The sequence below is a fragment of the Balaenoptera ricei genome, chromosome 5 (genome assembly GCF_028023285.1).
Source record: "Balaenoptera ricei isolate mBalRic1 chromosome 5, mBalRic1.hap2, whole genome shotgun sequence".
NCBI lineage: Eukaryota > Metazoa > Chordata > Mammalia > Artiodactyla > Balaenopteridae > Balaenoptera > Balaenoptera ricei.
In genome coordinates, this window is record NC_082643.1 from 44,777,969 (window position 1) to 44,805,240 (window position 27,272).

Genomic DNA, 27,272 nt, shown 5'->3' on the forward strand with positions numbered 1-27,272 from the left:
GGAGCAAGATGGCCCGTGTGGCTGGTCCAAGTGAGTGCGGGAGAAGATGGTCATAGGAGAGGCCTGAGAAGGGGTCAGGGCCACACCAGTGCAGGGCTCTGTCAGGCATAGCAAGCAGTTTGGATATTATTTTAAAAGCCCTGGAAAGGAACTGCAAGATTTTAGGCAGGGGGGCGACATGCCTCATGCATTTCAATGGCAAAAGTGAGCCTCAGACCACTGTCATGAGACCTGGGAGATGTACCAGATTCAGGATGGTGGACCCACCCCCAAGGCTGGGTCTCCATGGGGAGAGCCTGTCGAGGAGGGAGACTGCATGTTGAGGCAGTGCCCTCGAGGACGGCTCAGGGTGTTAGCAGCAGCGTTGGGTGGCGGTTGGTTAGAAGGAGAAAAAAACATGCCGCGGACTCAAGAATCCTGAAGCTTGCGTGGCACCCCATGCAGGTCTGACTCTCAGGGCAGAGATCCCGTTTCAGGGTGTGCCGTCTTCCCTAACAACCACCCTGGGCTTCAGATGTACAGCCTTTCTTCCGCATGGCAGAAACAGGTTCACCTTCCTCTGGCAAGATGGGTGGATGTGGTTGGTTTCTTCCTGCTATGTCAACAGGCAGCGGCAGAAGTGGTCCTGACCCCAATGCCCCGAGAAGCCTTCCTGGTGTGGTTTTGGAAGATGACTTGCACACCTGCCTCACATCATCTCCTTCCACAGCATCTTGCCCTTCTGGGCACCTTTGGAGTCAAGTAGAAAGGACAAATAGCTTGGCTGTCTCTGAGCTCTGGTGATATATGGATTCATCAAAGCGTTGTTGTATACATGCTGCTTTGTGACTCCATCAGTATTGCGGGATACTCTGACAGATGACGGGGTGGAGGTGGGAAGCAGGAGAGAGAAGAAACTCTCCCGGGGCTGCTGCATGAGGCCCAGCATTTTCCCTCTGTGCCTGCCTGGTAGGATTAACCACACTTCCTACCAATAAAAATGTCCCTTTTAAAGTAGAGATTAAGATGGCTCCACCCCCCTAAGATGCTTCACCTCCTTCTTTGTTGTGGGTCTAGGTCAGTGGAAGCAGGTGACACGAGTGAAACCACCTCAAGGGAATGAAAAGGTGATAGCCTGGGGTGTCCTGAGAAGAGAGAGCAATTCTGTAGATGGACGTGCCAACCAGTAGGGCTAGTCCATCTCTCATGTTGCCCTCCCCAAATATAGCAGAGACTCTTTATACAAATCTTGCCCTCTTTGTAGTACAAGGCATGCATTCCTTGATTAAATTTAATCAAGGCGATTAAATTTTGTAAACAAAAAATGATATACTTTAAAGGCATACAGAGAGTTTTTATTGAAAGAAATACTTGGTAAATAAAGTTGAGGGTATTTTTGCCAACAAATAGCTACCAGATTTTTACATGTTAATTTGGCTCCACACCTATATTGGATGAAAGATACTCTTATTTAAGATGAATTCCACCTGCAGTTCTGTCAATTTGGAATCTATTCTGAAACATATTTTCAAGCTAAATGTTTCATTCTGCCTTCTTTTCACACAGAAGATGTTTAGTAGCACACAGGCAGGGCATCCCCTTACCCGTGTTCTTCCCCTACTCCCCCACAGCCCCCTAAATCCCCACTCCCTCGCCAATCTCTCCTGGAACCACAAAAGGTTGGAGCTGAGGGACCTTAGAAACAGTCTAATCCCTTTTCTAACAACTAAAAGAACTAAGGGCCAAATATCTGTGAATATTTTTGTTTGTTTATTTTTCCACACTGTCTCCAGAAATGCTTATGGGAATTGAAGGAGACCGTGTCACAATGCAATTCCTTGACAAGCTACTTCTTCCTGTACCTGCCACCAAGTATTTGGGCTGAGCTCGCATGTTGTCACTGCTTATTCTTCATTCCACTGCTATCCTGCCAGACACTCTTATGTTGCCGCTTTCTAGGTTTCCCAACCCACTGATTATTTTGCATTTTGGATGATTTCTCTCCCAGCTGCCTTCATTTGCATTTTTCCTAAATCAAATCTCATTGTGATAATTTCTATTCATATTTCTAACCTCTTTAGATCCATTTGTGTTATTTCTCTGTCCTCAATGATGTCTGCAGCACCTCCTAACTTGGCACCAACCAAAAATGTTATTAAATGTGTACGCCTTGTTCCCAGTCATTAATGAAGGTGCTAAATAAAGCTAGATCTAACAGATCCATTGGGGCCTTCCATTAGCTGCCTCCCCCCACCCCATCCCCATAGATATTGAGCTGTTTTTCATCTTTGGTTCTTGTTTATTAAGGTTCAAGCTTTTCATTAAGGTTCAAGCTTTTCAATCATCCTGTCCTAGTTCCTACTAGCACCAACCAGAGCTCTTGTCACACAAATGTTTCAAGGATGCTGTTTTACATGCTTTATTAAGCTCCAAAGGTACGAGAGCTATAGAGGTCAATTGAATCAACAATTTTAATTAACGGTAAAATTTATAGTTTCATATGCCAGAGGAAATTTTTAGCCTTGCTTTTAAAAACTCTTCTAGAAGGCAGACACATTTGATTACCTTTCTCACTCCTATTTATTCTTCTATAGCTTTTTATGTAAATCTGCTGGTTAATTCTCTTTGAATTTAAAGGTGCATAAACCATTATGTGCTTGTGAGGAGCACAAGTGATATATATGAAATGGCCCTTGTCATGAGGAGCTTATGGTCAAGTAGAGCAGGCTAGACCTAAGTGTAACCAGGAGAGACTCTAACCAGACAATGTGGAGTTAAATTGCTTGAAAGCTTCATACTGACTCTTAAGGCTGCAAAAATAGGAATGTGAATTAGGATGTTAAGATAAAGCCTAATGCAGAAGGGAAGTTTTGAGCTGAAAACTCAAAAGGTAAAAAGGATTTGCATAGGCAAGGAAGAAGTGGGGGAACATAGGGAAACATCTGAGCTAAGGTAGAGAGAGAGGAATGATCGTGACATACTGTGTGGGGTCTCGGAGCAGTAGAAAATCGGTCTGATTGAAGAAAGAATCTGACTGGTGTAACATCAGTTTGCAAATCCAGTTGGCTGTATGGCATCTCTCACTGGATGTCTCTTAGGCATCTCAAAATCAATGTGCCCAAAATTAAAGTTGTGACTCTACCCTCTCTCCCCAAACTACTTCTCTCCTACTTTTCCCCACCAGAAATCTGGGTGTCATCCATGATTTCTCTAGTCCCCTAATCACCCCTCATCCAATCTTTTAGCCAAGCTCTTTAAGTTCTACTGCTCAGTTCTATCTTGAATCTGAATAATTCTCATTTCTGCCACTCTCTAGTCCAAGCCATAACTGTTTCTTGCCTGGACTACTACAGAAACCCCAGCACTTGCCCCTCTGCATACCGCAGCCGGAGAGAACTTAGTGAAAATTAAACCACTCTAGCAAGAAAAGAAAATCTTTCAGTGGCTGAGCATTGCCTTTGGAATGAAATCCAACCTTGTTATCATGGCATAGAAGCCCTGGTGTGATCAGGCTTTATACACCAGGGCTCTGTTTCCACCCCACGTGGGTGTACTTCAATACAACTGTAATACTAACCATTTGAGTTGGCTTCAGATCCACAAAGAAAAGCCCCAGTCCTCCACATGGATGCCCGTGCTTCAGATCCAGCCACGAGCAGGGGTCTCCAGGCCCCCCGTATCTACAGACTCAGGGCTTCCCACAATTCCCTCATGTTCAGTAATTCGCTAGAACAACTCACAGAACTGAAGAAAGTGCTATACTTACTATTACAGTTTTATTATAAAGGATACAAATCAGGACCAACCAAATGGAAGAGACACACAGTGGGAGGTCTGGGAGGATCCCTCATCCAGAGTTTTCTCGCCTCTCCCCGTGGAGTCAGCTCGCCTCACCTTCCCTGCACATCAGTGGGTTCATCAGCCAGGAAGCTCCTCTGAGCCTCAGTGTCCAGAGCTTTTACTAGAGTTTTATTACAAAGGCGTGATTGATTAAATCACTGGCCATGTGACTGAGCTCAATCTCCAGTCCCCTTCCCCTACCAAAGGGCCAACCCTCTAATCACATGCTTGGTCTTTCTGGTGACCAGCCCCAATCCTGAAGCTATCCAGGGGTCCCTACTGAGTCACCTCATTAGCATAATGATGTCACTCCTATCACTCAGGAAATTCCAACAGTTTTTGAATCTCTGTACCAGGAACCACTGGGGACAAAGACCAGGTATATCTTTATTTCACCACAAAACCTCCCAGACCTCATCTTGCACCACTCTTGCCCTCCATGCACAGATATGCTGGTCTTCTCTTAGCCCCTGGACTGTGCCATGTCCTTCCCTCTCCCTGAGACAATTCCCTTCTCCCTCTCTCACTCCCACCCAACTCCCGCATCCTAAGATTACCTGATCAGAAAGTCCTTGCCGATCTCAATGTCGCCCTTGTATCTCCCCATACTTATTTGCTCATAGCACCTGATTTTATCTATGTTTGTCCCCTCCATAAAATATAAGCTGTTTGAGGACATAGCCTTGATTGTCTTGTTCCTTCTTTATCTTCTAGCACATACCAACATTCAGTATATATTTGTCAAATTAAAGAATAAATAAAGTGGGAAAGATAAGAATATTCAGGCCAGTTGAAGCTATCTGATTGCTAAGAAGAAGAAATGTTTAGGCTTGATGAGAAAAGTCATACAGAGAGGTTGTCAAATCAGAAGCAAGAGAATGATAGGTTTGGGGGACAAATGAATATGGGGAGTATGATTGCAGTGTACCAAATGTATTGTGGAGGGGAAAGAACTAGAGGCAGGAGGCTTTAGAAGGCTATTACAGGAGTCCAGGTAAACTGATGAAAGTCTGAACAAGGGTGGTGGTGTAGGAATGGAGTGAAAGGGGAAAATCTGAGATTTTTAAAGAAAGATGCCCTTGACAGTTTTTTTTAGCTTTAACTTTTTATTTTGAAATAGTTTCAAACTGACAAAAAAGTTGTAAAAATACCATGAAGAACCCCTGTACACCCCTCACCCAGATTCATTAATTGTTAACACGTTGCCTCATTTGCTTTATTATTCTCTTTCTCCGTCTATGTGTAGTATAGGCAGTCTTCTTGTTATTTTTTTCCTGAATCATTTGCAAGGAAGTTATAAACTTCATGCCTCTTCATCCCTAAATACTTCAGTGTGCATTTCCTAGTAGGAAAGACATTTCACAGGAACACAGTACACGTGCCAACACCAGGAAATTTAATGTTGATACAATACTATATTCAGGATCCTAGCCCAGGAACCAGTTCAGGATCCTGCATACCAGTGAGTTGACCTGCCTCTTTAGTTCCCCTTCATCTGGAATAGTTCCCTGGTCTTTCTTTGATGTTATGACATTGACATTTTTGAAATGTGCAGACCAGTCATTTTGCAGAATGCTCCTCATTTTTGGTTTGCTCATGTTTCCTCATAACTACACACAAGATTGTGCATTTTGGGCAGGAATGCTACATTAATGATCTTGTGTCCTGAGCATCAAACAAGAGGCACATGGTATCACTCTGTCATATTATTGGTGGTATGAACTTCAATCACTTAGTTAAGGTGGTGTCTACCCGGTTTCTCCACTGTAAGATTACTATTTTTCCCTTGGTAATTAATGAGTAATTTATGCTGAGATCCTATGAGCCTATGTAATATGTTCTTTTTCATCAACCTTTTACCCAATAATTTTAGCACACCTTGGTGAGTCTTGCCTGAATTGGTTATTGCCATGGCACCTGCAAAATGGTGATTTTCTAGCTCCATTATTTCTTCCGCATTTGTTGGTTGGCATTTTACTTCTTGTTTATTTATTTATTATGGGCTCGTGAGTTCTTATTTTATTAAATGGATTTTAATACATTCCTGTTATTATTCATCTTAATGCCCCAAATTATTCATCAAATTACCCCAGTTTGTTCAGTGGGAGGCACTACAGATGGACTCCTGTGTCCTTTGGACATGTCCCCATCAGTTTTTGAGCAATTCCTTACTTTCTGGCGTAACAAAATATACCAAGTTCCTCTTGTACTTTTCCTGCCTTTGTCCCAGCACCAGCCATTTCACCAAAGAGTCCTTATTCCTTTTTAGTGGGGAATGGTATTTAAAAACCAAGATCTTGGAGTGAGATGTGTCCATGGCTACTGGGCTGTCATTGTTTTCCAGGCCCTTTCTTCCCCGAAATTTTGACTCATGGAGTGAAGGAGATCTAGGTTAGGAGACTAAACAATGGTCACATCACAGACCAAAATCCTCCAAAACCCAAACTGGAAAGATTCACAGAAGGCAAACTAGTCTACCAAGAGGATTACCCAAGCCATCTTTAATATGTGTGTTAAAAATGTGTTTTAAAAAATATGTGTTGGACTTCCCTGGTGGTGCAGTGGTTAAGAATCCACCTGCCAACGCAGGGGACACGGGTTCGAGCCCTGGTCTGGGAAGACCCCACATGCCACGCAGCAACAGAGCCCATGCACCATAACTACTGAGCCCGTGTGCCACAACTACTGGAGCCTGCGCCATTAGAGCCCATGCTCCGCAACAAGAGAAGCCACCGCAATGAGAAGCCCGCACACCTCAACGAAGAGTGGCCCCCACTCGCCACAACTAGAGAAAGCCCACGCGCAGCAACAAAGAGCCAATGCAGCCAAAAATACAATTAATTAATTAATTAATTAATTAAAAATATAAAATAAAACATATGTCTTACTCAAATACATTCTTGTTGTAAGAGATAAATACTGGAGTAACAAAAGAAAATCTGAGACCCCCTTTCTTACTTTGCAATCTTTAAGTTTTGTCAACACTTTTTTAAACTGCTAAAGTTGGCTTTTCAACATTTGCCTGGCTCCTAAAACCTCCCCAGGCTGAGTGGCACAGGAGGACTAGGTAGCAAGTGGGAACTTGTTCTCTCGAAGCTGCAATTTGCCAGGTGGTGAAGACTGCTGCCAGGCTTTTCTTGGGGACTTTCTGGGCTCTTCTTACAGACTGCCAGTATTATCTGGAGGGAAATCAATACTGACCCAGTATCAACAGTGGGGAAAGCACCGAATGTTCTTCACTGTTTGAATAGTACAGTGTTGGCATCTGAACTGGGGGAGATGAAATTCAGACCCCAGAGACTGAGATAAAGTCTATTTCAAATGAGCCTTAGGGTCCCTAAAGAGTGGAGACCACAGCATCTTTCCCTCTTTGACCCCCTTGATAAAATGACTCTTTTCTCAGACAGGACATCATTACTCACAAGACACACAAACACACACACACAAACATGCACACACGCACGCATATACACACGTTCTACTCTAAAACTTGCCTATTGAAGCTAACATGTTGGTCCTAGTTTCTTTTTCACTACTGACTGAAAACAAAGATGTATTATGAATACAAGTGGAATTCCCTTTGGCTATGTTTTGAAGCCACCTGGTAAACTTTCCCTTTTGGAATTTTAAGCAGCCACACAATTGAATTATGTTTCAGAACAACCACACTGGTGTCTGGTCAGAAGCAAGCATCTGTTTGCAGCTATGCTAGGGGAAAGCCAGTCACTGGTTCTGGTCTCAGATCTGTTGACTGGGACAAGCTAAATGCTGTTTAACTTGGCCTTCATCTTGCTACCCAGAGCAAATTACATGGGCCTTAAAAGACAGTTTCCCCTACTGCCATTTAAAGGACTTGATCCAAGAATTTATTCTGAACATAAAAGGAAGTTGGGGAAGAGTAGTTTTGACAGAGTGGGTCGCTTCAAAATCTGCTTCAGTGGAACTTTTGAGATTGATTACCTTTGCTCAAGTCCCAGAGAACACACAAAGGCTGCGCTTATGGAGAAAAATCACCACATGATCAATTTCAATTTCTACAGTCTCAGCAGGGATCCCATTTAGGGATATTATCTATGATGGAGAGTGAAGTAATAGAGGTACAACACAAAGGATGGGTTTAAGTGAGGGCACTGTCACCCTGGTTGCGGTGTGATTGGTTGGTTAGTGCTAATAAGAACAAAGATAGGAGAAGGGTGACATAAATACACTATCATGTGTAAAACAGATAGCTAGCGGGAACCTGCGGTATAGCCCAGGGAGCTCAGCTCGGTGCTCTGTGATGGCCTAGATGGGCGGGATGGGGTAAGGTGGGAGGGAGGTCCAAGAGGGAGGGGATATATGTATACATATAGCTGATACACTTCATTGTACAGCAGAAACCAACACAACATTGTAAAGCAATTATACTCCAATTAAAAAAAAAAAAAGGCAGAAAAGGTAACAGAAAAAAAAAAAGGTATATCACTGACTGGATTACTAGACGAATATTACTGCTTCGTAGTTTTTCCTAACCTGGGGCTGATGGCAGAAGCTGGGTTATTTTGATTCCAGAGTATAGAAATTTAAAAATAATCTGTTTCCCTCATATTACAAAAGAAAAACTTGATTATTATAACAACGTAGAAAATACAGACAAACTGAAAGAAAAAATTAAAAATCACCCACTGCCCCACTCCCTACGGAGAACAACTGTAAACATGTTGACTTATACTTTCAAATTTTTCTGTGCTCAAATACATATTTTTATTAAGAATGCACTCATTACTGCATCTTTTATTTTGAAAACTATCTTTCACTTAACTACCTTCTACTTCATCTCTCCACGTCAATACTACAATATCCCTTTTTGTGAGTTTTTAAATACAAAACCAACAGATGCTCTTGTTAAAAATTTCTGAGTATAGAATAAAATGTAAAAGTATTTCTCCTACTTCCCAGTCTTACCTCCCCTAAGGTAACCCTAAGACTTTTTCTTAATATTTCTCTTTGGAAACTTTCTATGTACACACATGCGTGCACACACACACACACACACACACACACACACAGAGTATTCAATTAACTAATGTATCACAAGGTACAAAGTCAAATCCTCTTATGTGGAAATTCAGGGTTTTTCCAAGTTTTCACTTCAATGAGCATCCTTGTGATTAAATATTTGCGCACAGCCATGATTATTTCCTTAAGATAAACTCCAGAAAATGAATTGCACAATTTTAGCACTTTTAATACATGCAGCACATTTGCCCTTCACATGGTTTGTGCCAATTTCTCACTCTCACCCATAATCAACATTGAATTTTTAAAAACCTTTAAAAGTATAACACATATAGAAAAGTGTCCAAACCATGGGTTAGCCCTGTCCAATATGCTGGCCACAAGCCACATGTGGCTACTGAGTACTTGACATGTGGTTGGTCCAAGTTGAGGTGTGCTGGCATTGTAAAATACAAGCCCAGTTTCGAAATATGGGTACAGAAAAATATCATATAAAGTATATCATTAATGATTTTATGCTAATAATATATTGAATGATGTTTTGGATGTAGTATGTTAAGTAAAAATATATGATTAAAATTGATTTTTTACTTGTTTATTTTCACTTTTTTAGTGTAGCTACTAGGAAAATTTAAATCACATATGTGGCTCACAATTGTATTTCTCTTGGACAGCACAAAGTAGGACCTGGTATGGCTTCTTGGGTAATAAAACCTGCCACTGAGGGGTATACTCCTGATTGGCTCTCTTCCTCTTCCTCTCCTGCTCCCCCGACCCCACCCCTGCCTGTGCCTCGGTTACAGCTAGCGCTCTTAGAACTAATGTAGCTCCCTTCACCACAACAATTCTTTGTCAGGAGTGATCAATAAACACAGGGTGAGTGTCCACTATTGAAGGTAATGGGGTATTAAGACCGTGATCTACCAGAACCGACCGTTAAGTACAAACTCGAAGTTGCAAGTTGAATCATTTGTTAATTGATTTGTTAGAAAGTGTACGTACTTAGGCTTCAGGAATTGCTGCTGAGTCCAGCATCATGCCCCTATTAAAATGTGCACGCAGAGCATGGACAGACGGAATACGCACACTTGACGAGTCAGTTCATTGATGGAAGGTCACCATCTCTTGTCAGCCCTCAGCTTTCCCTTCCTCACATATTGACTGTACTAAACACACCCTCGGTACACACACCTTTTCATCAAACACAAATGCTGTTCCCAGGTTGGCTTCCACACCCAATCACTTCAGGGTAGGAGCAAAATGCAGATAAGTAGGAAGAAAAAGGCCCAGAGACGAGCATGTGAATCTTACTTCCTTTCTGCGCTATTGTTGGCTTACATCTTGTTCTATGAGTCACTTTTTCGCTGGACTCAGCTTTAAAGTTTAAAAAGAAAAAGATTTTTTAAAGTACATCTTAAAGTATTTTTGGCTCGATTGTATGCTCGATTATTTGGAATGTGGCCCAAATCCTTGCTTCATTCCACTGCTTCAGTCAAAGTAGCTTCTGTCTGGAAGATATTCAGGTAAGAGGGATTAAAATAAAGAAATATCTCTGTTCCAACTTGTCCTCATCATTCTTTTGTTGTTCTATCATTCTTAATTTTATGAGAATAATGTTTCTAGCCCTTTGGAACTCTCCACTTAGAGTTTTTATAAAATTGCATTGCAATAAATTCAAGAACCAACATAACCTTTTAACAAGGAGAATGAGACTTCTCTTTAAAAGACTCTCCCTCCCCTAAACTTGAAGAATAAGGGAAATATCTTGTGGAAACAAATGTGAACTAAGAACCTAAGGAGCACCATCTTTGTTCTGTTATTGGTTTGACTTACTAGATGAACTTGAATACATGTCTTCTAAACCTTAATTTTGCCATCTGTGAACTAGGGACAGAGTGTTCCCCCTCCTTCCTGTGTTTAGTTGGGTTTGCAATGCAAGCAATAAACTGGATGCAAAAGTAATAAATTATTCCTTAGGCTGCAGTGGTCTTGACATTTGAAATTCCTTCCAGACTCCAGATTCTGTGATTATAAATAATAAATGCTTTCACTCTTTCCAACCACTGTGTTTCAACACACTGGTAAAATTTAAAGACCTCTTTCTTATCGCAGTAAGCCAGGCTACAATTTTTGCCTTACACAGATTGCTAAGCACTTTTTTCCCTCTTTATATTCAAAGCTGAGCATATATTTCTTAAGGTCTTTCTACCTTCCCTCTTTCTGTCCCATTACCCAAGGGTTAAGCAAATTTTAAAAGTTTCCAATGGTGCTATAAAATGAACAAGGTTGAGTTGCCTTCCAGCAGCACTGGGTGAGCCAGAGAGACAAAAAACTCCATGAAATATTTTTTGGTTAAAAGAACTGTTAAAACTTTGAGGATAAAACAGTTCTCTCTCTTCTCATCAGCATGAAGCCAATATCTGTGAAATGGCAGATCCCTAATGAAAGCATGACTAAGTACTGAATAGTATGGTATAAAACATTATTACCTTTTTTTTTGAAAAAAAACAGCTTGTACACTATATATATTTATTTTTATTTTCAGATTATAGTTGGCCCTTGAACAACTTGGGGGTTAATCCATCTATAATTTATCATTGGCCTTTCCTATCTGCAGTTCCTTTACATCCTCAGATTCAACCAACCTCAGACCGTGAAGTACTATAGCATTTACTATTGAAAAATATCTGTGTATAAGTGGACCTGCACAGTTCAAACCCGTGCTGTCTAAGGGTCAACTGTAATTTTCCTATCTAAAGCACTACTTCCCAACCTAATTTGTCGTCTCAAAGCTTTGAAAGCATTATCAGATAAAAACAAATCTGAGTATACATTGAAAGTTTATAGATCTCATTGGTCCATGGCTATAGCTAAGATTTCATTAACAGTGTCAGCTGAAATGCTGCCCTGATAGCTCACCCAGGACCTCCAGCTCCTGTCACTCTCTCCCATCACCAGAGGGTCAACAGGCTGGTCCCGCATGTGTGCCTGAGTCCCACCCTGTCTGTGGGTTTGGCAGAGTCTGCTGGACTCTGATGCTTCTCCTTCCTTGGGCACCAGAGTCTCTCTTGGGATTCCAGTGAGTGCCGCCTGCCCCTCAGGCATTGCTGCTTCTCCACGTTGTAGATTCGGCCAAGTACACCAGATTCCTCCAGGAGCCTAAGTCCCCTCCCCTCCTTTCTGTGACACCCTGTTAGAGCAGCCCTCAAGCAATATTATTTGTGCCTCGATATTGTGCAGAGATTTGGTGAAGTACCTCTTTGTGTTTTTACTTCCTGACTTCTTCTTTGCTGTGTGTTGGACATGAACTCCATCCAAGCGGGGGAGGGAGGGCAGAGAGAGCCAGACCAAGAACTAACCCCCTTCCATACTCAAGGTTACACCTCTCCTCTGACCACCAAAACTTGAGGACGGATGTCTCTCTTCTTGACATGAACGATCTCCCAGGAGACTTCGGTAACCAGAACTTTCTTCAGGTTTCCCCACTAGTTCACTCAACAAGCCTGAACCTCCTGCAGTGGGCACATTCCAAAGACAAGCTAAGATCCCTACTAAGTGAGGATGTACTCTTGTTTGGATGAAAACCACCCCAGACCAACCCCCAGGGATTGAACTTGAGGTTGAGAGATTGCAGTTGAGCGTGGGAGCAAGTCTAAGTCAGTGATGAGGAGAGGGTGTGGGGCGGGGGGAAGGAAGGCTGAGGAACTTTGGGGAAGGCACCAGGGTGTTTTAGCCCTTCACTCAGGTCTGCATTCTCTCTGCAGAACGACATCTTCGAGTGGTCCAGGGACCACCGAGTCCACCACAAGTACTCGGAGACCGACGCTGATCCCCACAACGCCCGTCGGGGCTTCTTCTTCTCCCATATCGGGTGGCTGTTTGTCCGCAAGCATCGGGATGTTATCGAGAAAGGGAGGAAGCTTGACGTCACCGACCTGCTGGCTGATCCTGTGGTCCAGTTCCAGAGAAAGTAAGTGAACGGACACCATCGATCGTCCCTGAGGGACAGGACCTGGAGACAGGGCACAATGGGGTGCAATAATATCCCCAAGCAGTTCTCCGCATAGCACTTACCCTGACGATTGGGTCTTCTTGTTAGGATTGCTGTCTGTTTATTCATTCCTTTTTATTTATTTTTATTTTTTTAAATATTTTTTTATTATATATATGTAAATTTTTAAATTCATTCCTCTTGATCATTACGTTTTTCCCTGTTCACACATTTGTTTTGAATTTGAACTTGTTTTTGAAATGGATTTCCTTTAAGCCCACTTGTCATTTCCTTCAGACCCACCTGAACGACTGATTTCATGGAATGTTTCTGTAGTTGTCCTCGCTCGCTCATTCATGTTTCCCTGGGGTAGCGAGGAGGGCAGAGAGGACTTGCTTATTTTAGTGACACACTTGACTTCAACAGGACTGGACTCCCGCCAGGTCCCCTGCTCTGTTCTCCCTGAATTCTCCTGTAGTGAAGCCTCCTCTCCCCCCATCCCTGGAAATGGTAACACCAGTAGGTTTCTGTGCAGAGAAAACGTGACCATGTAACAAAGAGCCTCAAAATGCTTGTGTGCACGAATGGTGTCAGCTGAGCGTATTCAGTCCATCAGCATTTGCAGGGTGGATCTACGTTCAACAAGCACATAGTGAAAGCTTGCCTGTTAACGTGCTGGCAAGTGGAGGGCGACCATGGTTCACGTTTTAACTAGGGAGCTGGCCTGGGCTCTATCCATGTTGGTCTGGATCTGTAAAGTTGGCCACAATGAGAGCATTTATAAATGGGCTCGTTGCCCCAAAGCAATGGATTTATGTGCAAAGAGGGACAATTTTGGGATCACACTCTGGTGAGAGGCTTGAGATGATATGGTGAACAAGTGGTCACTGGACACCATCTCCACTGACAGGCAGGAGTCATTTGAGGACTGATTCCAAACAGAATCTCCCAATAATGGCAATGGAGGCTGTGCCTTTGACACAAGAGATCCTTGCACGAGAGGAAGTATGGCTGAGAAATGTGCTCATTTTCCCCTCAGTGGATGGTGGGACAGGTTGCGAAGGCTCACACTCGGGGTCCTCCGGGTCCTTGCAAAAGGATTGACCGCTCTAAGGCTCAGTTTCAGCTGTAAAATGGGAATAACAGCAGTACCTATCTCTTACAGCTTTTATGAGGACATAATGAAAAAAATGTCTGAGAAATGCCTGGCATTTATATAGTAAGAGCTTAGATCCGTGATGTCTCTTATTCCACAGGCAGCGGCAACTCCAGAGGATTCCCTGTCTTTCCACCCCCTGCTTCTGTTGGCTTCACCATAGGGTCTTCTCTGTGCTCCGCCATACAGCTCTTTCAGGTGGACGCAACCACTATCAATAGCCAAAATTTTATAGTAGATGTTTTCAATTAACAATTAAATGATTTGTTGATTTTGATTTTTCACCATGAGAGTAAAAGAGGAAAATCTGCAAAATTCAGAAAAGTAGAAAGAAAATCATGTGCAGTCCTAACACACAAACACAGCCATGGTTCAGATTCTGTAGTATCTCCTTCTATATTTTATTTGTATATTTGACATATTTTACATGATGGCAGTCATACTGCTTATGTAATTTTATGTCTTGCCTTTTAACTTCAGATTATCTTGTAAACACCATTATCAAAGGCTGCATGGGTTCACCGTTTGAGTGTCATAGTTTATTTAACCATCACTCTGTGATGGGATATGTATGTCATTTCCAATTTTGTGATATAAATGATGTTGCTATACAATTAGTAATGCTTTGGGACAATCAGACCTTAGATTAATTTGAAGAGCTCAGATGAGGAGGCAGAGGATCTTCTGTTTTATTCCTGAGAACCAAGCTGAGAATAATAGTCTGGGTTTCTCTGACCATAAAAATGGAAGTTTTGTTTTCATCTTTTCCCTTTAAAAAATATGGTAATCTGATTCATTAGGTGTATACTCATGGTACCTATATCCAAAGACTATTACTAAATGCAGGCAGAAGAACAAAGGCTATTTCGGCATGTTCCTTGAATAGTTATCTGAGAACATCTTTCATCGCCAGTCCAGTGACCAAAGGAGATTGTAGCTATCAGAAACCACTCACTCATATTATCATTTCTTATATATCATTGAGCTCCTGCTAGAAATCGGTGCTGAGGATACGACCTTAAATATTGGTCTCAGTTCCCCCAGAATTTGCTGTCTAGCAGGGAACCCACAAATTAACTTACAGACAATTATGCTTTAGAGAGAAGAGTGCTATAATAGGGTAGAATAAGGCACCATGGGAACACAGAAAGTGGTCTCATAGCCCACCCTACTGGCTGGAACTAGCTTCTAAGCCAAGACCTGAAAGATGAGAAGACGGTAGATGAGGATGGGAACAAGGATATTTATCATGTCTGTCATTTCATAGAACTATATAGAGCCATTGAACTTTGGAGCTAGGAGGGACCTTACAAATCAGTTAACCCATGCCTTCCATTTTTCCTATGAAAAAACTAATAAACGAAATTTAAATAGAAAGTTGGGGATAGAAGTTCTGTCAGTCTGTTTGGGCTACTATAACAAAAATACTATAGCCTAGGTGGCTTACACAACAAACATTTATTTCTCACAGTTTTGGAGGCTGGGAAGCCCAAGATCAAGGCACCAGCAGATTCGGTGTCTGGTGAGAGCTCTCTACCTAGTTCATAGATAGCCATCTTCTTGCTCTGTCCTCACACTGCAGAAGGGGCAAGGGAACTCTCTGAAGTCTCTTTCATAAGGGCCCTAATCCTATTCATGAGGGCTCCACCCTCATGACCTAATCACCTCTCAAAGGCCCTCATTGCATTGAGGATTAGGTTTCAACATGCAAATTTGGGGGGGGGGACACAAACATCAGTCTATAGCAAGTGCCTACATCTCAGATTATTTGCTCAATGTTCTTTGGATTATGCCTCATTGTCTGAAAGGAGCTACAACAGTTCTCTGAAGTGTGGGTGGACACTGATGTCCTTAGGTAATTATCCAGCCTAGAGAACGTGGAGATCCGTAATTCAAAATGAGGCTTAGAATCACTGAACTAAAGGAAGAGAGCTTCTAAGATACACAATGATACTGTGGCCATTTGGGCATTTTTCATGTTCATGAAGCCAGGTTACCAGTCCTGACAGTCAGGCCATGTGAAGGAGATAAATTCCTTAAGGAATAAATCCTTGCACTTAGGGGTGGGAGCTGGAGTGGTGGATCCCATCAGCAGTGGCACTGTCATATCAGGTCTCAGTCCCTGCTACCCTAGGCTGAGTGGGGGGCTTCCTGAGAAACAGAGAAAGATGCCCAGCTCATTTGGGACCCAGTCCTGGGCCATTTCAGTGGCACCCCTTAGAGAGTCCCTCTCCTGGTCACAATTCCCATCCATTTCTCTGTAGTCCTCCTAGGGCAAAAGTCCCTGTTCCAGTTTCGGTGGCCGGGGTTTGTTGCTGATTCCACTCCCTCCTAGGGAGCAATGTTTGTACAAAGAGACCCAGGTAAACACTTGGAGAGTTTCCTCAAACAGGCAGATGTGTAAATGAGAGGGACCCAGGATCTGGAGACTCCTCCTTCAGTCAGAACACCAGCACCACTATTGCAGTTGCTTGATCCACAATGCGTGGCCATCCTAATGACAGCTCAACAAAGACAAGCTTGCCTGAGAGCCAGGCTTGATCAGCTTTGCATTATACAGTCTCATAAAAGAGAGAAGATAGCAGCATTAAGGGTAACAGGGAAACAGCACAGTTCAAGCTATAGTTCCAGGCTTTTCCTCTAAAAGATAACTTTACCAAGGCTGTTACAAGTAGTTAACTGAACTACTTCAGGTTTCTCTCTACTGTCAAGTTGTGAATGATGAAAAGGCAGGCATTAGGAGGTGAGAGGGAGAGGAGCCAGTGGTATCACATTTAAACTGTGGCAGTTCGGGTCCCTGCCCTGGCCCCTGTGCCTTCAAGGGCCATGCTTCTCCCCACAGGGCGAAGAGATCACAGGGCAAAGGTGCATGCCATCTGGAACCTCCTCCCACTTCTAGACTGTGCCTTAGGGTCCTAGGATCCTAAAATTCCCTGCCCAAGTGGCTCTGAGCTCACTTTCAGAGCCTACAGCAGCCTTTCCCAGGCTCTGTCCTCCTGGAGGGAAGTGTGTGCACCTTAGACCCGAAGAGTGGCCAAGGGGCAGTGTTGGCCTGGAGATGAGCTTAGAAGCATGGGCTTGGATGTCCACACAAAGCAGACAGAGCTGGGGTGGGGAGAGAAGGGGTTGGGCCACAAGCTAGGGGCTCCCACCTTTGCTCTTGGCCTGGGCCCTGAAAACGTTGGGGGTGAGCCTAGAAGGGCCTACTTATAAGGTTGACAGTGGGTCTATCAGTTGGGAATTGTGTTTGGCTTAAACAAGATAGCAGTTTGTTTCTCACACATGTAAAAGAATCATGGAGGTCCAGGTTATGGCAGCAGCACAGGGCCAGTAGAGAACCGGATTCTTTTATCTTTCTTGTTTCTTGAGGTAGGCTTGTATAGCTATAAACTTCTCTCTTAGAACTGCTTTTGCTGCATCCCATAGGTTTTGGATCGTCGTGTTTTCATTGTCATTTGTCTCTAGGTATTTTTTGATTTCCTCTTTGATTTCTTCAGTGATCTCTTGGTTATTTAGTAACGTATTGTTTAGCCTCCATATGTTTGTGTTTTTTACGTTTTTTTCCCTGTAATTCATTTCTAATCTCAGAGCGTTGTGGTCAGAAAAGATGCTTGATATGATTTCAATTTTCTTAAATTTACTGAGGCTTGATTTGTGACCCAAGGTGTGATCTATCCTGGAGAATGTTCCGTGCGCACTTGAGAAGAAAGTGCAATCTGCTGTTTTTGGATAGAATGTCCTATAAATATCAATTAAATCTATCTGGTCTCTTGTGTCATTTAAAGCTTCTGTTTCCTTATTTATTTTCATTTTGGATGATCTGTCCATTGGTGTAAATGAGGTGTTAAAGTCCCCCACTATTACTGTGTTACTGTTGATTTCCCCTTTTATAGCTGTTAGCAGTTGCCTTATGTATTGAGGTGCTCCTATGTTGGGTGCATATATATTTATAATTGTTATATCTTCTTCTTGGATTGATCTCTTGATCATTATGTAGGGTCCTTCCTTGTTTCTTGTAACATTCTTTATTTTAGAGTCTATTTTATCAGATATGGGTATTGCTACTCCAGCTTTCTTTTGATTTCCATTTGCATGGAATATCTTTTTCCATCCCCTCACTTTCAGTCTATATGTGTCCCTACGTCTGAAGTGGGTCTCTTGTAGACAGTATATATATGGGTCTTGTTTTTGTATCCATTCAGCAAGCCTGTGTCTTTTGGTTGGAGCATTTAATCCATTCACGTTTAAGGTAATTATCGATATGTATGTTCCTATGACCATTTTCTTAATTGTTTTGGGTTTGTTTTTGTAGGTCCTTTTCTTCTCTTGTGTTTCCCACTTAGAGAAGTTCCTTTAGCATTTGTTGTAGAGCTGGTTTGGTGGTGCTGAATCCTCTTAGCTTTTGCTTGTCTGTAAAGCTTTTGATTTCTCCATCGAATCTGAATGAGATCCTTGCCGGGTAGAGTAATCTTGGTTGTAGTTTCTTCCCTTTCATCACTTTAAGTATATCATGCCACTCCCTTCTGGCTTGTAGAGTTTCTGCTGAGAAATCAGCTGTTAACCTTATGGGAGTTCCCTTGTATGTTATTTGTCATTTTTCCCTTGCTGCTTTCAATAATTTTTCTTTGTCTTTAATTTTTGCCAATTTGATTACTATGTGTCTCGGTGTGTTTCTCCTTGGGTTTATCCTGTATGGGGCTCTCTGTGCTTCTTGAACTTGGGTGGCTATTTCCTTTCCCATGTTAGGGAAGTTTTCGACTATAATCTCTTCAAATATTTTCTCAGGTCCTTTCTCTCTTCTCCTTCTGGGACCCCTATGATGCGAATGTTGTTGCGTTTAATGTTGTCCCAGAGGTCTCTTAGGCCTTCTTAATTTCTTTTCATTCCTTTTTCTTTATTCTGTTCTATGGCAGTGAATTCCACCATTCTGTCTTCCAGGTCACTTATCCGTTCTTCTGCCTCAGTTATTCTGCTATTGATTCCTTCTAGTGTAGTTTTCATTTCAGTTATTGTACTATTCATCTATGTTTGTTTGTTCTTTAATTCTTCTAGGTCTTTGTTCTTTAATTCTTCTAGGTCTTTGTTAAACATTTCTTTCATCTTCTCGATCTTTGCCTCCATTCTTTTTCTGAGGTCCTGGATCATCTTCACTATCATTATTCTGAATTCTTTTTCTGGAAGGTTGCCTATCTCCACTTCATTTAGTTGTTTTTCTGGGGTTTTATCTTGTTCCTTTATCTGGTACATAGCCCTCTGCCTTTTCATCTTGTCTGTCTTTCTGTGAATGTGGTTTTTGTTCCACAGACTGCAGGACTGTAGTTCTTCTTGCTTCTGCTGTCTGCCCTCTGGTGGATGAGGCTATCCTCTTTTATCTTTTTGCTCTACCATCCTTAGCATGTGACTTTCAGTCTTTCATTCTGAGGTCCAAGGTTACCCCTAGAGCTTCACCCAAAAGGAAGGTGGGGGGTGGGGTGGGGTTAACACTGCTCAATTGAGTCAGTTTCCCATCAGGAGCTTTCCTAGAAGACACTCACAGTTGATCCACCTAACTGTATTTGCACTCAAGGGAAACTGGGAAATGTAGTCTCTTGGGTGATGTATTGCACCCCTGAATAAAATCCTGGTTTTGTTTCTATGGAAAAAAGGGTGAGTTGATGTGGAGTAAGCAGTTAGTAGTCTCTGCCATAGTTATTTAATTGTTCTGCCTTAAGCAAAATGATGGGCCGTCACAAGTTACTCAGTCTTATAACATTTTGTTATTAAGCAAGTGAGTAGCCTTTCTGTCTCCATTTAGTGAGCAGAAACTGGAATCTCAAATAATTTTTCTGAGATGGCAGAATGAGGATAGAGTCCAGAGGCTGTTTCTCCTAATGCTTTGCTTATCCCATTGATTCCCATCTTAGATAAGAAATTCCTCTAGAAGTAACATGCAGACACGTGCATTTTTGAAGTAACTGACAAGGATGCCAGTGTAGTCCAGACACAGGAAAATAAAGTCCTTGCCTCATCACCATGGTGATGGGATAAGCTAAGAGAAAATGGATGGAATGATACAGAAGAGTGAAGCACTTGTTTTGGTGCCCTTGGAAGAGATGAAAATGTGTAAATCTTGTCATTTCAGGAAGAAAGGCACTTGAATGGCTAGAATCTTTTTGAGGCCGATTTCACTTCAATTTGTCACCTGGTCTGTTATCATTTGTCTTTTTTTTCCTTTTTCAAGGACAAGCACCAAATCTCTCAGTGATACCTTCCTCCTTATGTCTTTGTGTCGGTCCTGTCTGTGTAAACCCTAAGTGTATTTCTCTGTTGGGGACGATCACATAGCCAGGATAGAGCAGCCAGACAAATCTACAACTGACTCATCTTCACTTCCCTACCCTCGCAGCTTCATCTCCCACTTGGGGGATCCCCTAGGGGGATGGGATGAGTCCTCTGGGGACTTACAACCAACTTGACTCCATCTCTGTTGACCAAATCCATTGCTCTTTGATCCAGGTTCCATGTTGGGTCTTGGGGAGTCTCTCTCTACTCTGAGTTCATTTGCCTTGGGGCCCTACCCTAAGTTGCTAGGTTAATACAACAATTCTTGTCTAGAATTTAGTGACTTTGAATGGCTGAACACATTGGTTGGCTAATTGTATTTTGTGGAAAACGCTATAGAAATAACCCCCAATGGAGAGATTCTGGATAATGAGACGTTCAAACATCTGAACATGTGGAGGAGATTTGGGGACAGACATGGAGGTGGGGCCTTTCAAGCACAAACACCCTCTGCCACTCCCTTGCTCATCAGTTACTCTTGGTTTGACCACTGCCTGTTTCGCTTGGGTCCTTGATGGTCCTGCAACAGTCGAACCAAACTGCCCTCAGGGTGAGCATCACTCAGCCATGCTGTACGTAGAGCCCAGCTCTTTGGCATCCTCTCTGCCCGCTCACACCTCAATAATGGAAGCCATGAGGTGCATGGAGTTTCTCAAGGCATCCAGCTTTCTTTCCTTTTCTGCATGTACCACTTTTCATTCAACAACTGTGTTTTGAGCATCCACTACATACCAGGCTCTAGGTGCTGGGGATGGAACAAGGAACAAGAGAACAAGATTCTGGATGGTACTTTCTCTTTCTCTCTAGAGCCCCCATTTGGGTTTGGGAATGTGAGAGAGGAAGCCTCACCAGGCATCTGCCTCCAGCCTGACTGGTTCTCTCTCTCCTGGATGGCTTTCCTGCTCCCTGTTCCATCTCTCCTGTTATTCAATCCCTGTCCCATGAAGCTGTTTTTGGTTCCCTTCCTCTTGTCGATTTGCCTCTACCTCTGCTGTCTTTGTCTCTTCACCTGCCAGAGTGCTTTGTTCCTCCCTGTACCCTTCTCTGCACGAGGACATTTTCCCTCTTCTGTCATACAGTATTCTCCATGCCTTGATGTTCTCCATGTCTTCCTCTCCCTCAGCTTCTTGAGAGAACAAAAGCCATTCAGCCTATTGCTTACGTGTTTTCTTGATGGGGAGATGAGTGTTCTTTTTCCTCTTGTATTCTCCCTCACTCCATCATCTTGCTCTGGTTTATTCTTTTCATACATTCATTGTATATGTAAACATGCCTTCTCCTTGAATCTTCTCTTTTATTTGTGAGGGACAGCCTACCCTTGGTTAACAGCTTGAGCCCTGGAATCTTCTGTCCTCACCTTAAAACTGTCACATCTTATCCTGGCTCTAAAAATTTTGAGAGTGAAATAATATTTTTCTTTGAATAATTTTCTCTGCATCCAGCTTTAGTTGACAGGAGTTAAAACTCTAAATTTCTGAGGTCCAAGGACTTGATAAAAATCAACGGAATAGATGTGAGCTGTGTTCAATTAGATCCCTTTTGTTAAAAGTCAATGGAAGAGGTAAAATATTCCAAGCTAAAATTTGGCCTTTCCAAGGAGACTTCTGTAACCAAACAGCTGAATGATACTCTGGGATATAGGACAGAGATGATTCAATATTGAGGTGGCAGCACCAACACCAAAATTTCCCTATTTTAGTGGGTAAAAACTTGGGCAAGGGAGAAACCAGTGTGGCACATAATTCAAGAACTCATCTTGACTTTTTAAAAATTTCCAAGTCAAAGTGTCATTTGTTTGCCTCTTTAAGAGGTACTTTTCCTACTAGGACTTTGAGAGAAGTTGCCTCTATAAGTGTGTGTGTGTGTGTGTGTGTGTGTGTGAGAGAGAGAGAGAGAGAGAGAGAGAGAGATAGAGAGAGATAGAGAGAGAGAGAGAGCAAGGGAGAGAGAGAAAATACATCAACTTCATTAGTATCATTTTTCTTTCCCCACATTGACCATCCATTTCTATGTGTGAAATTCCCCTGGCAAGATGAGGAGACAGTTTCTCAAATGTCTGGAATCTGAATACTTCAAACACGAGCATGTTAGACATATTAATCAATAGGTGTCAATGAATTCTTGAACTGCTGTTTGTAAAGTGTTATCTTGGCTTCATTGTTGATGGCAATAAAGGCATCTTCATGTATCTTCGAGTCACTTCAGTAGCCAATAATAGCTGCCATTTATTAACTGCCCACTATGTACTTACATTATGTCTTTACACACATTCTCTCTGATCCTTTCAATAACTCTGTCATGTAGATGATGGTACCTGGATTCTGGAGTTGAATTCTAAAGATTCTGGCTCCTCATGGCCTTGATTAACCAAGTCAAAAAAAATAGTATATGTTTGCACTAAATTATTCTTTCCCTAGTAAAATATTACTTTACTACCAAAACTGAGAAGAAATCTTAGCTAGTTTTCATGTAAATTTTAAATAATTACATAGAAGTCAAAACAAGATTTGAATGACATTTGAAAGATTAGATTGACAAAATGAAAGACATTTTGGTGCAAGTAGATAACAGTCTCACTAATATTTAGACATTATCAATTCCTGGCTCTCTTTCTAGACCATGTAGAGAATAGTGTTTTAATATTTTCTTGGAATAAACAGTCCTTCAAGTCATGTATAAGGTTCCAGCCCCAAAGCTTCAGCCAGTAGAGAGAACATCAACAACCCTTATAAGAAACTTCTATTTAATCCTTATTTATTCTCTAAAAAGTTAGATCTATTACAATTGGCTTATGCATCAGAGAAAAAGACTCCTTTTGCCTTTTCTTTGTCTCTTCTTTACCATATAGTAGAGCAAAAAAAGTGAGAAAAGTTTTTCATAACAGAAAATTCATTGTCTATTATTATTTCTTCTAACAATTACCTTACAAAATTTCTCTAATCTCTGAGCTCTTGAAAATTAGTTAAAATTTTGATGTATAACCTTCTAAAGTTTTTTAAATGAATCATGCTGTGTTTTCTTTCTACAAAAATGTATTCATACTCTATATACTATTAAAATAAGAAAAAACATATTTAATATTTACCTTAATTATTTCCTTTCCAGCCCCTTTATTGTGTGTGTGTGTGTGTGTGTGTGTGTGTGTGTGTATTCTAATTTCCATTTGATATCATCCTGTCTGAAGAACTTCCTTTACCATTTCTTGTAGCACAGGTTTATTGGCAATAAATTCTCAACTTTTGTTTGTCTAAAGGTATTTATTTTATCTTCATCTTTGAAAGGTAGTTTTACTGGACATAAAATTCTGGATTAGCAGGGGTTTTCTTTCAGAATGATAAGATGTCAATCTTGCCTTGCATAGGATCTGAGGATTCTGCTGGGATTCTTAGCATTATTCCTCTGCATGAATTGTGTCTTCTCGCTGCATTCAAGATTTTTTTCTTTATCTTTGGTTTTCAGCACTTTGACTCTGAGGTTTGTTTCTTGTTGTTGTTTTTTTTTTTAATTTTATTTAATTTATACAGCGGGTTATTATTAGTTATCCATTTTATACATATTAGTGTATATATGTCAATCCCAATCCCCCAACTCATCACACCACCACCACCCACCCCTGCCACTTTCCCTCACTGGTGTCCATACGTTTGTTCTCTACATCTGTGTCTCTATTCCTGCCCTGAAAACAGGTTCATCGGTACCATTTTTCTAGGTTCCACATAAATGCGTTAATATACGATATTTGTTTTTCTCTTTCTGACTTACTTCACTCTGTATAACAGTCTCTAGATCCACCCAAGTCGCTACAAATGAACCAATTTCGTTCTTTTTTATGACTGAGTAATATTCCATTGTATATATGTACCACATCTTCTTTATCCACTCACTCGTCTGTTGATGGGCATTTAGGTTGCTTCCATGTCCTGGCAATTGTAAATAGTGCTGCAATGAACACTGGGGTGCATGTGTCTTTTTGAATTATGGTTTTCTCCAGGTATATGCCCAGTAGTGGGATTGCTGGGTCATATGGTAATTCTATTTTTAGCTTTTTAAGGAACCTCCATACTGGTCTCCATAGTGGCTGTTATCAGTTTACATTCCCACCAACAGTGCAAGAGGATTCCCTTTTCTCCACACCCTCTCCAGCATTTGTTGTTTGTAGATTTTCTGATGATGCCCATTCTAACTGGTGCAAGGTGATACCTCACTGTAGTTTTGATTTGCATTTCTCTAATAATTAGTGATGTTGAGCAGCTTTTCATGTGCTTCTTGGCCATCTGTATGTCTTCTTTGGAGAAATGTCTATTTAGGTCTTCTGCCCATTTTTGGATGGGGTTGTTTTTTTTTTTAATATTGAGCTGCATGAGCTGCTTGTATATTTTGGAGATAAAACCTTTGTCTGTTGATTCGTTTGCAAATATTTTCTCCCATTCTGAGGGTTGTCTTTTCGTCTTGTTTATGGTTTCCTTTGCTGTGCAAAAGCTTTGAAGTTTCATTAGGTCCCATTTGTTTATTTTTGTTTTTATTTCCATTACTCTAGGAGGTGGATCAAAAAAGATCTTGCTGAAGAGTGTTCTTCCTAAGTTTTCCTCAAAGAGTTTTATAGTGTCCGGTTTTACATTTAGGTCTCTAATCCATTTTGAATTTATTTTTGTGTATGGTGTTAGAGAGTGTTCTAATTTCATTCTTTTACATGTAGCTGTCCAGTTTTCCCAGCACCACTTATTGAAGAGACTGTCTTTTTTCCACTGTATATCTTTGCCTCCTTTGTCATAGATTAGTTGACCGTAGGTGCGTGGGTTTATCTCTGGGCTTTCTATCCTGTTCCATTGATCTATATTTCTGTTTTTGTGCCAGTACCATATTGTCTTGATTACTGTATCTTTGTAGTATAGTCTGAAGTCAGGGAGTCTGATTCCTCCAGCTCCGTATTTTTCCCTCAAGACTGCTTTGGCTATTCGGGGTCTTTTCTGTCTCCATACAAATTTTAAGATTTTTGTTCTAGTTCTGTAAAACATGCCATTGGTAATTTGATAGGGATTGCATTGGATCTGTAGATTGCTTGGGGTAGTATAGTCATTTTTACAATGTTGATTCTTCCAATCCAAGAACATGGTATATCTCTCCATCTGTTTGGATCGTCTTTAATTTCTTTCATCAGTGTCTTATAATTTTCTGCATACAGGTCTTTTGTCTCCCTAGGTAGGTTTATTCCTAAGTATTTTATTCTTTTTGCTGCAATGGTAAATGGGAGTGTTTCCTTAATTTCTCTTTCAGATTTTTCATCATTAGTGTATAGGAATGCAAGAGATTTCTGTGCATTAATTTTGTATCCTGCAACCTTACCAAATTCATTGATTAGCTCTAGTAGTTTTCTGGTGGCGTCTTTAGGATTCTCTATGTGTACTATCATGTCATCTGCAAACAGGGACAGTTTTACTTCTTCTTTTCCAATTTGTATTCCTTTTATTTCTTTTTCTTCTCTGATTGCCGTGGCTAGGACTTCCAAAACTATGTTGAATAACAGTGGTGAGAGTGGACATCCTTGTCTTGTTCCTGATCTTAGTGGAAATGCTTTCAGGTTTTCACCATTAAGAATGATGTTTGCTGTGGGTTTGTCGTATATGGCCTTTATTATGTTGATGTAGGTTCCCTCTATGCCCACTTTCTGGAGAGTTTTTATCATAAATAGGTGTTAAATTTTGTCAAAAGGTTTTTCTGCATCTATTCAGATGATCATATGGTCTTTATTCTTCAATTTGTTAATATGGTGTATCACATTGATTGATTTGCGTATATTGAAGAATCCTTGCATCCCTGGGATAAATCCCACTTGATCATGGTGTATGACCCTTTTAATGTGTTGTTGGATTCTGTTTGCTAGTATTTTGTTGAGGATTTTGCAACTATATTCATCAGTGATATTGGTCTGTAATTTTCTTTTTTTGTAGTACCTTTGTCTGGTTTTGGTGTCAGGATGATGGTGGCCTCATAAAATGAGTTTGGGAGTGTTCCTTCCTCTGAAATTTCTTGGAAGAGTTTGAGAAGGATGAGTGTTAGCTCTTCTCTAAATGTTTGATAGAATTCACCTGTGAAGCCATCTGGTCCTGGACTTTTGTTTGTTGGAAGATTTTTAAACACAGTTTCAATTTCATTACTTGTGATTCTTCTGTTCATATTTTCTATTTCTTCCTGGTTCACTCTTGGAAGGTTATACCTTTCTAAGAATTTGTCCATTTCTTCCAGGTTGTCCGTTTTATTGGCATAGAGTTACTTGTAGTCTCTTAAGATGCTTTGTCTTTCTGCAGCTGTTGTAACTTCTCCTTTTTCATTTCTAATTTTATTGATTTGAGTCCTCTCCCTCTTTTTCCTGATGAGTCTGGCTAATGGTTTATCAATTTTATTTATCTTCTCAAAGGACCAGCTTTTAGTTTTACTGATCTTTGCTATTGTTTTATTTGTTTCTATTTCATTTATTTCTGCTCTGATCATTATGATTTCTTTCCTTCTACTAACTTTGGGTTTTGTTTGTTCTTCTTTCCCTAGTTCCTTTAGGTGTAAGTTTAGATTGTTTATTTGAGATGTTTGTTGTTTCTTGAGGTAGGATTGTATTGCTATAAACTTCCCTCTTAGAACTGCTTGTGCTGCATCCCATAGGTTTTGGATCGTTGTGTTTTCATTGTCATTTGTCTCTAGGTATTTTTTTATTTCCTCTTTGATTTCTCCAGTGACCTTTTGGTTATTTAGTAACGTATTGTTTAGCCTCCATGTGTTTGTGTTTTTTACGTTTTTTTCCCTGTAATTGATTCTAATCTCATAGCGTTGTGGTCAGAAAAGATGGTTGATATGAATTCAGTTTTCTTAAATTTACTGAGGCTTGATTTGTGACCCAGGATGTGATCTATCCTGGAGAATGCTCTGTGCACACTTGAGAAGAAAGTGTAATCTGCTGGTTTTGAATGGAATGTCCTATAAATATCAATTAAATCT

General features: G+C 41.1%; 1 protein-coding gene across 1 annotated transcript in view; it reads left to right on the plus strand.

The window, feature by feature from the left end:
- The window catches only part of SCD5 (stearoyl-CoA desaturase 5), a 159,094-nt gene that overhangs the window by 93,175 nt on the left and 38,647 nt on the right, over nt 1-27,272 (plus strand). Inside the window, exon 3 of the mRNA XM_059923988.1 lies at nt 12,582-12,787. Within this exon, the coding sequence (XP_059779971.1) occupies nt 12,582-12,787 (206 nt within the window). The remainder of the gene's footprint in view (nt 1-12,581; nt 12,788-27,272) is intronic.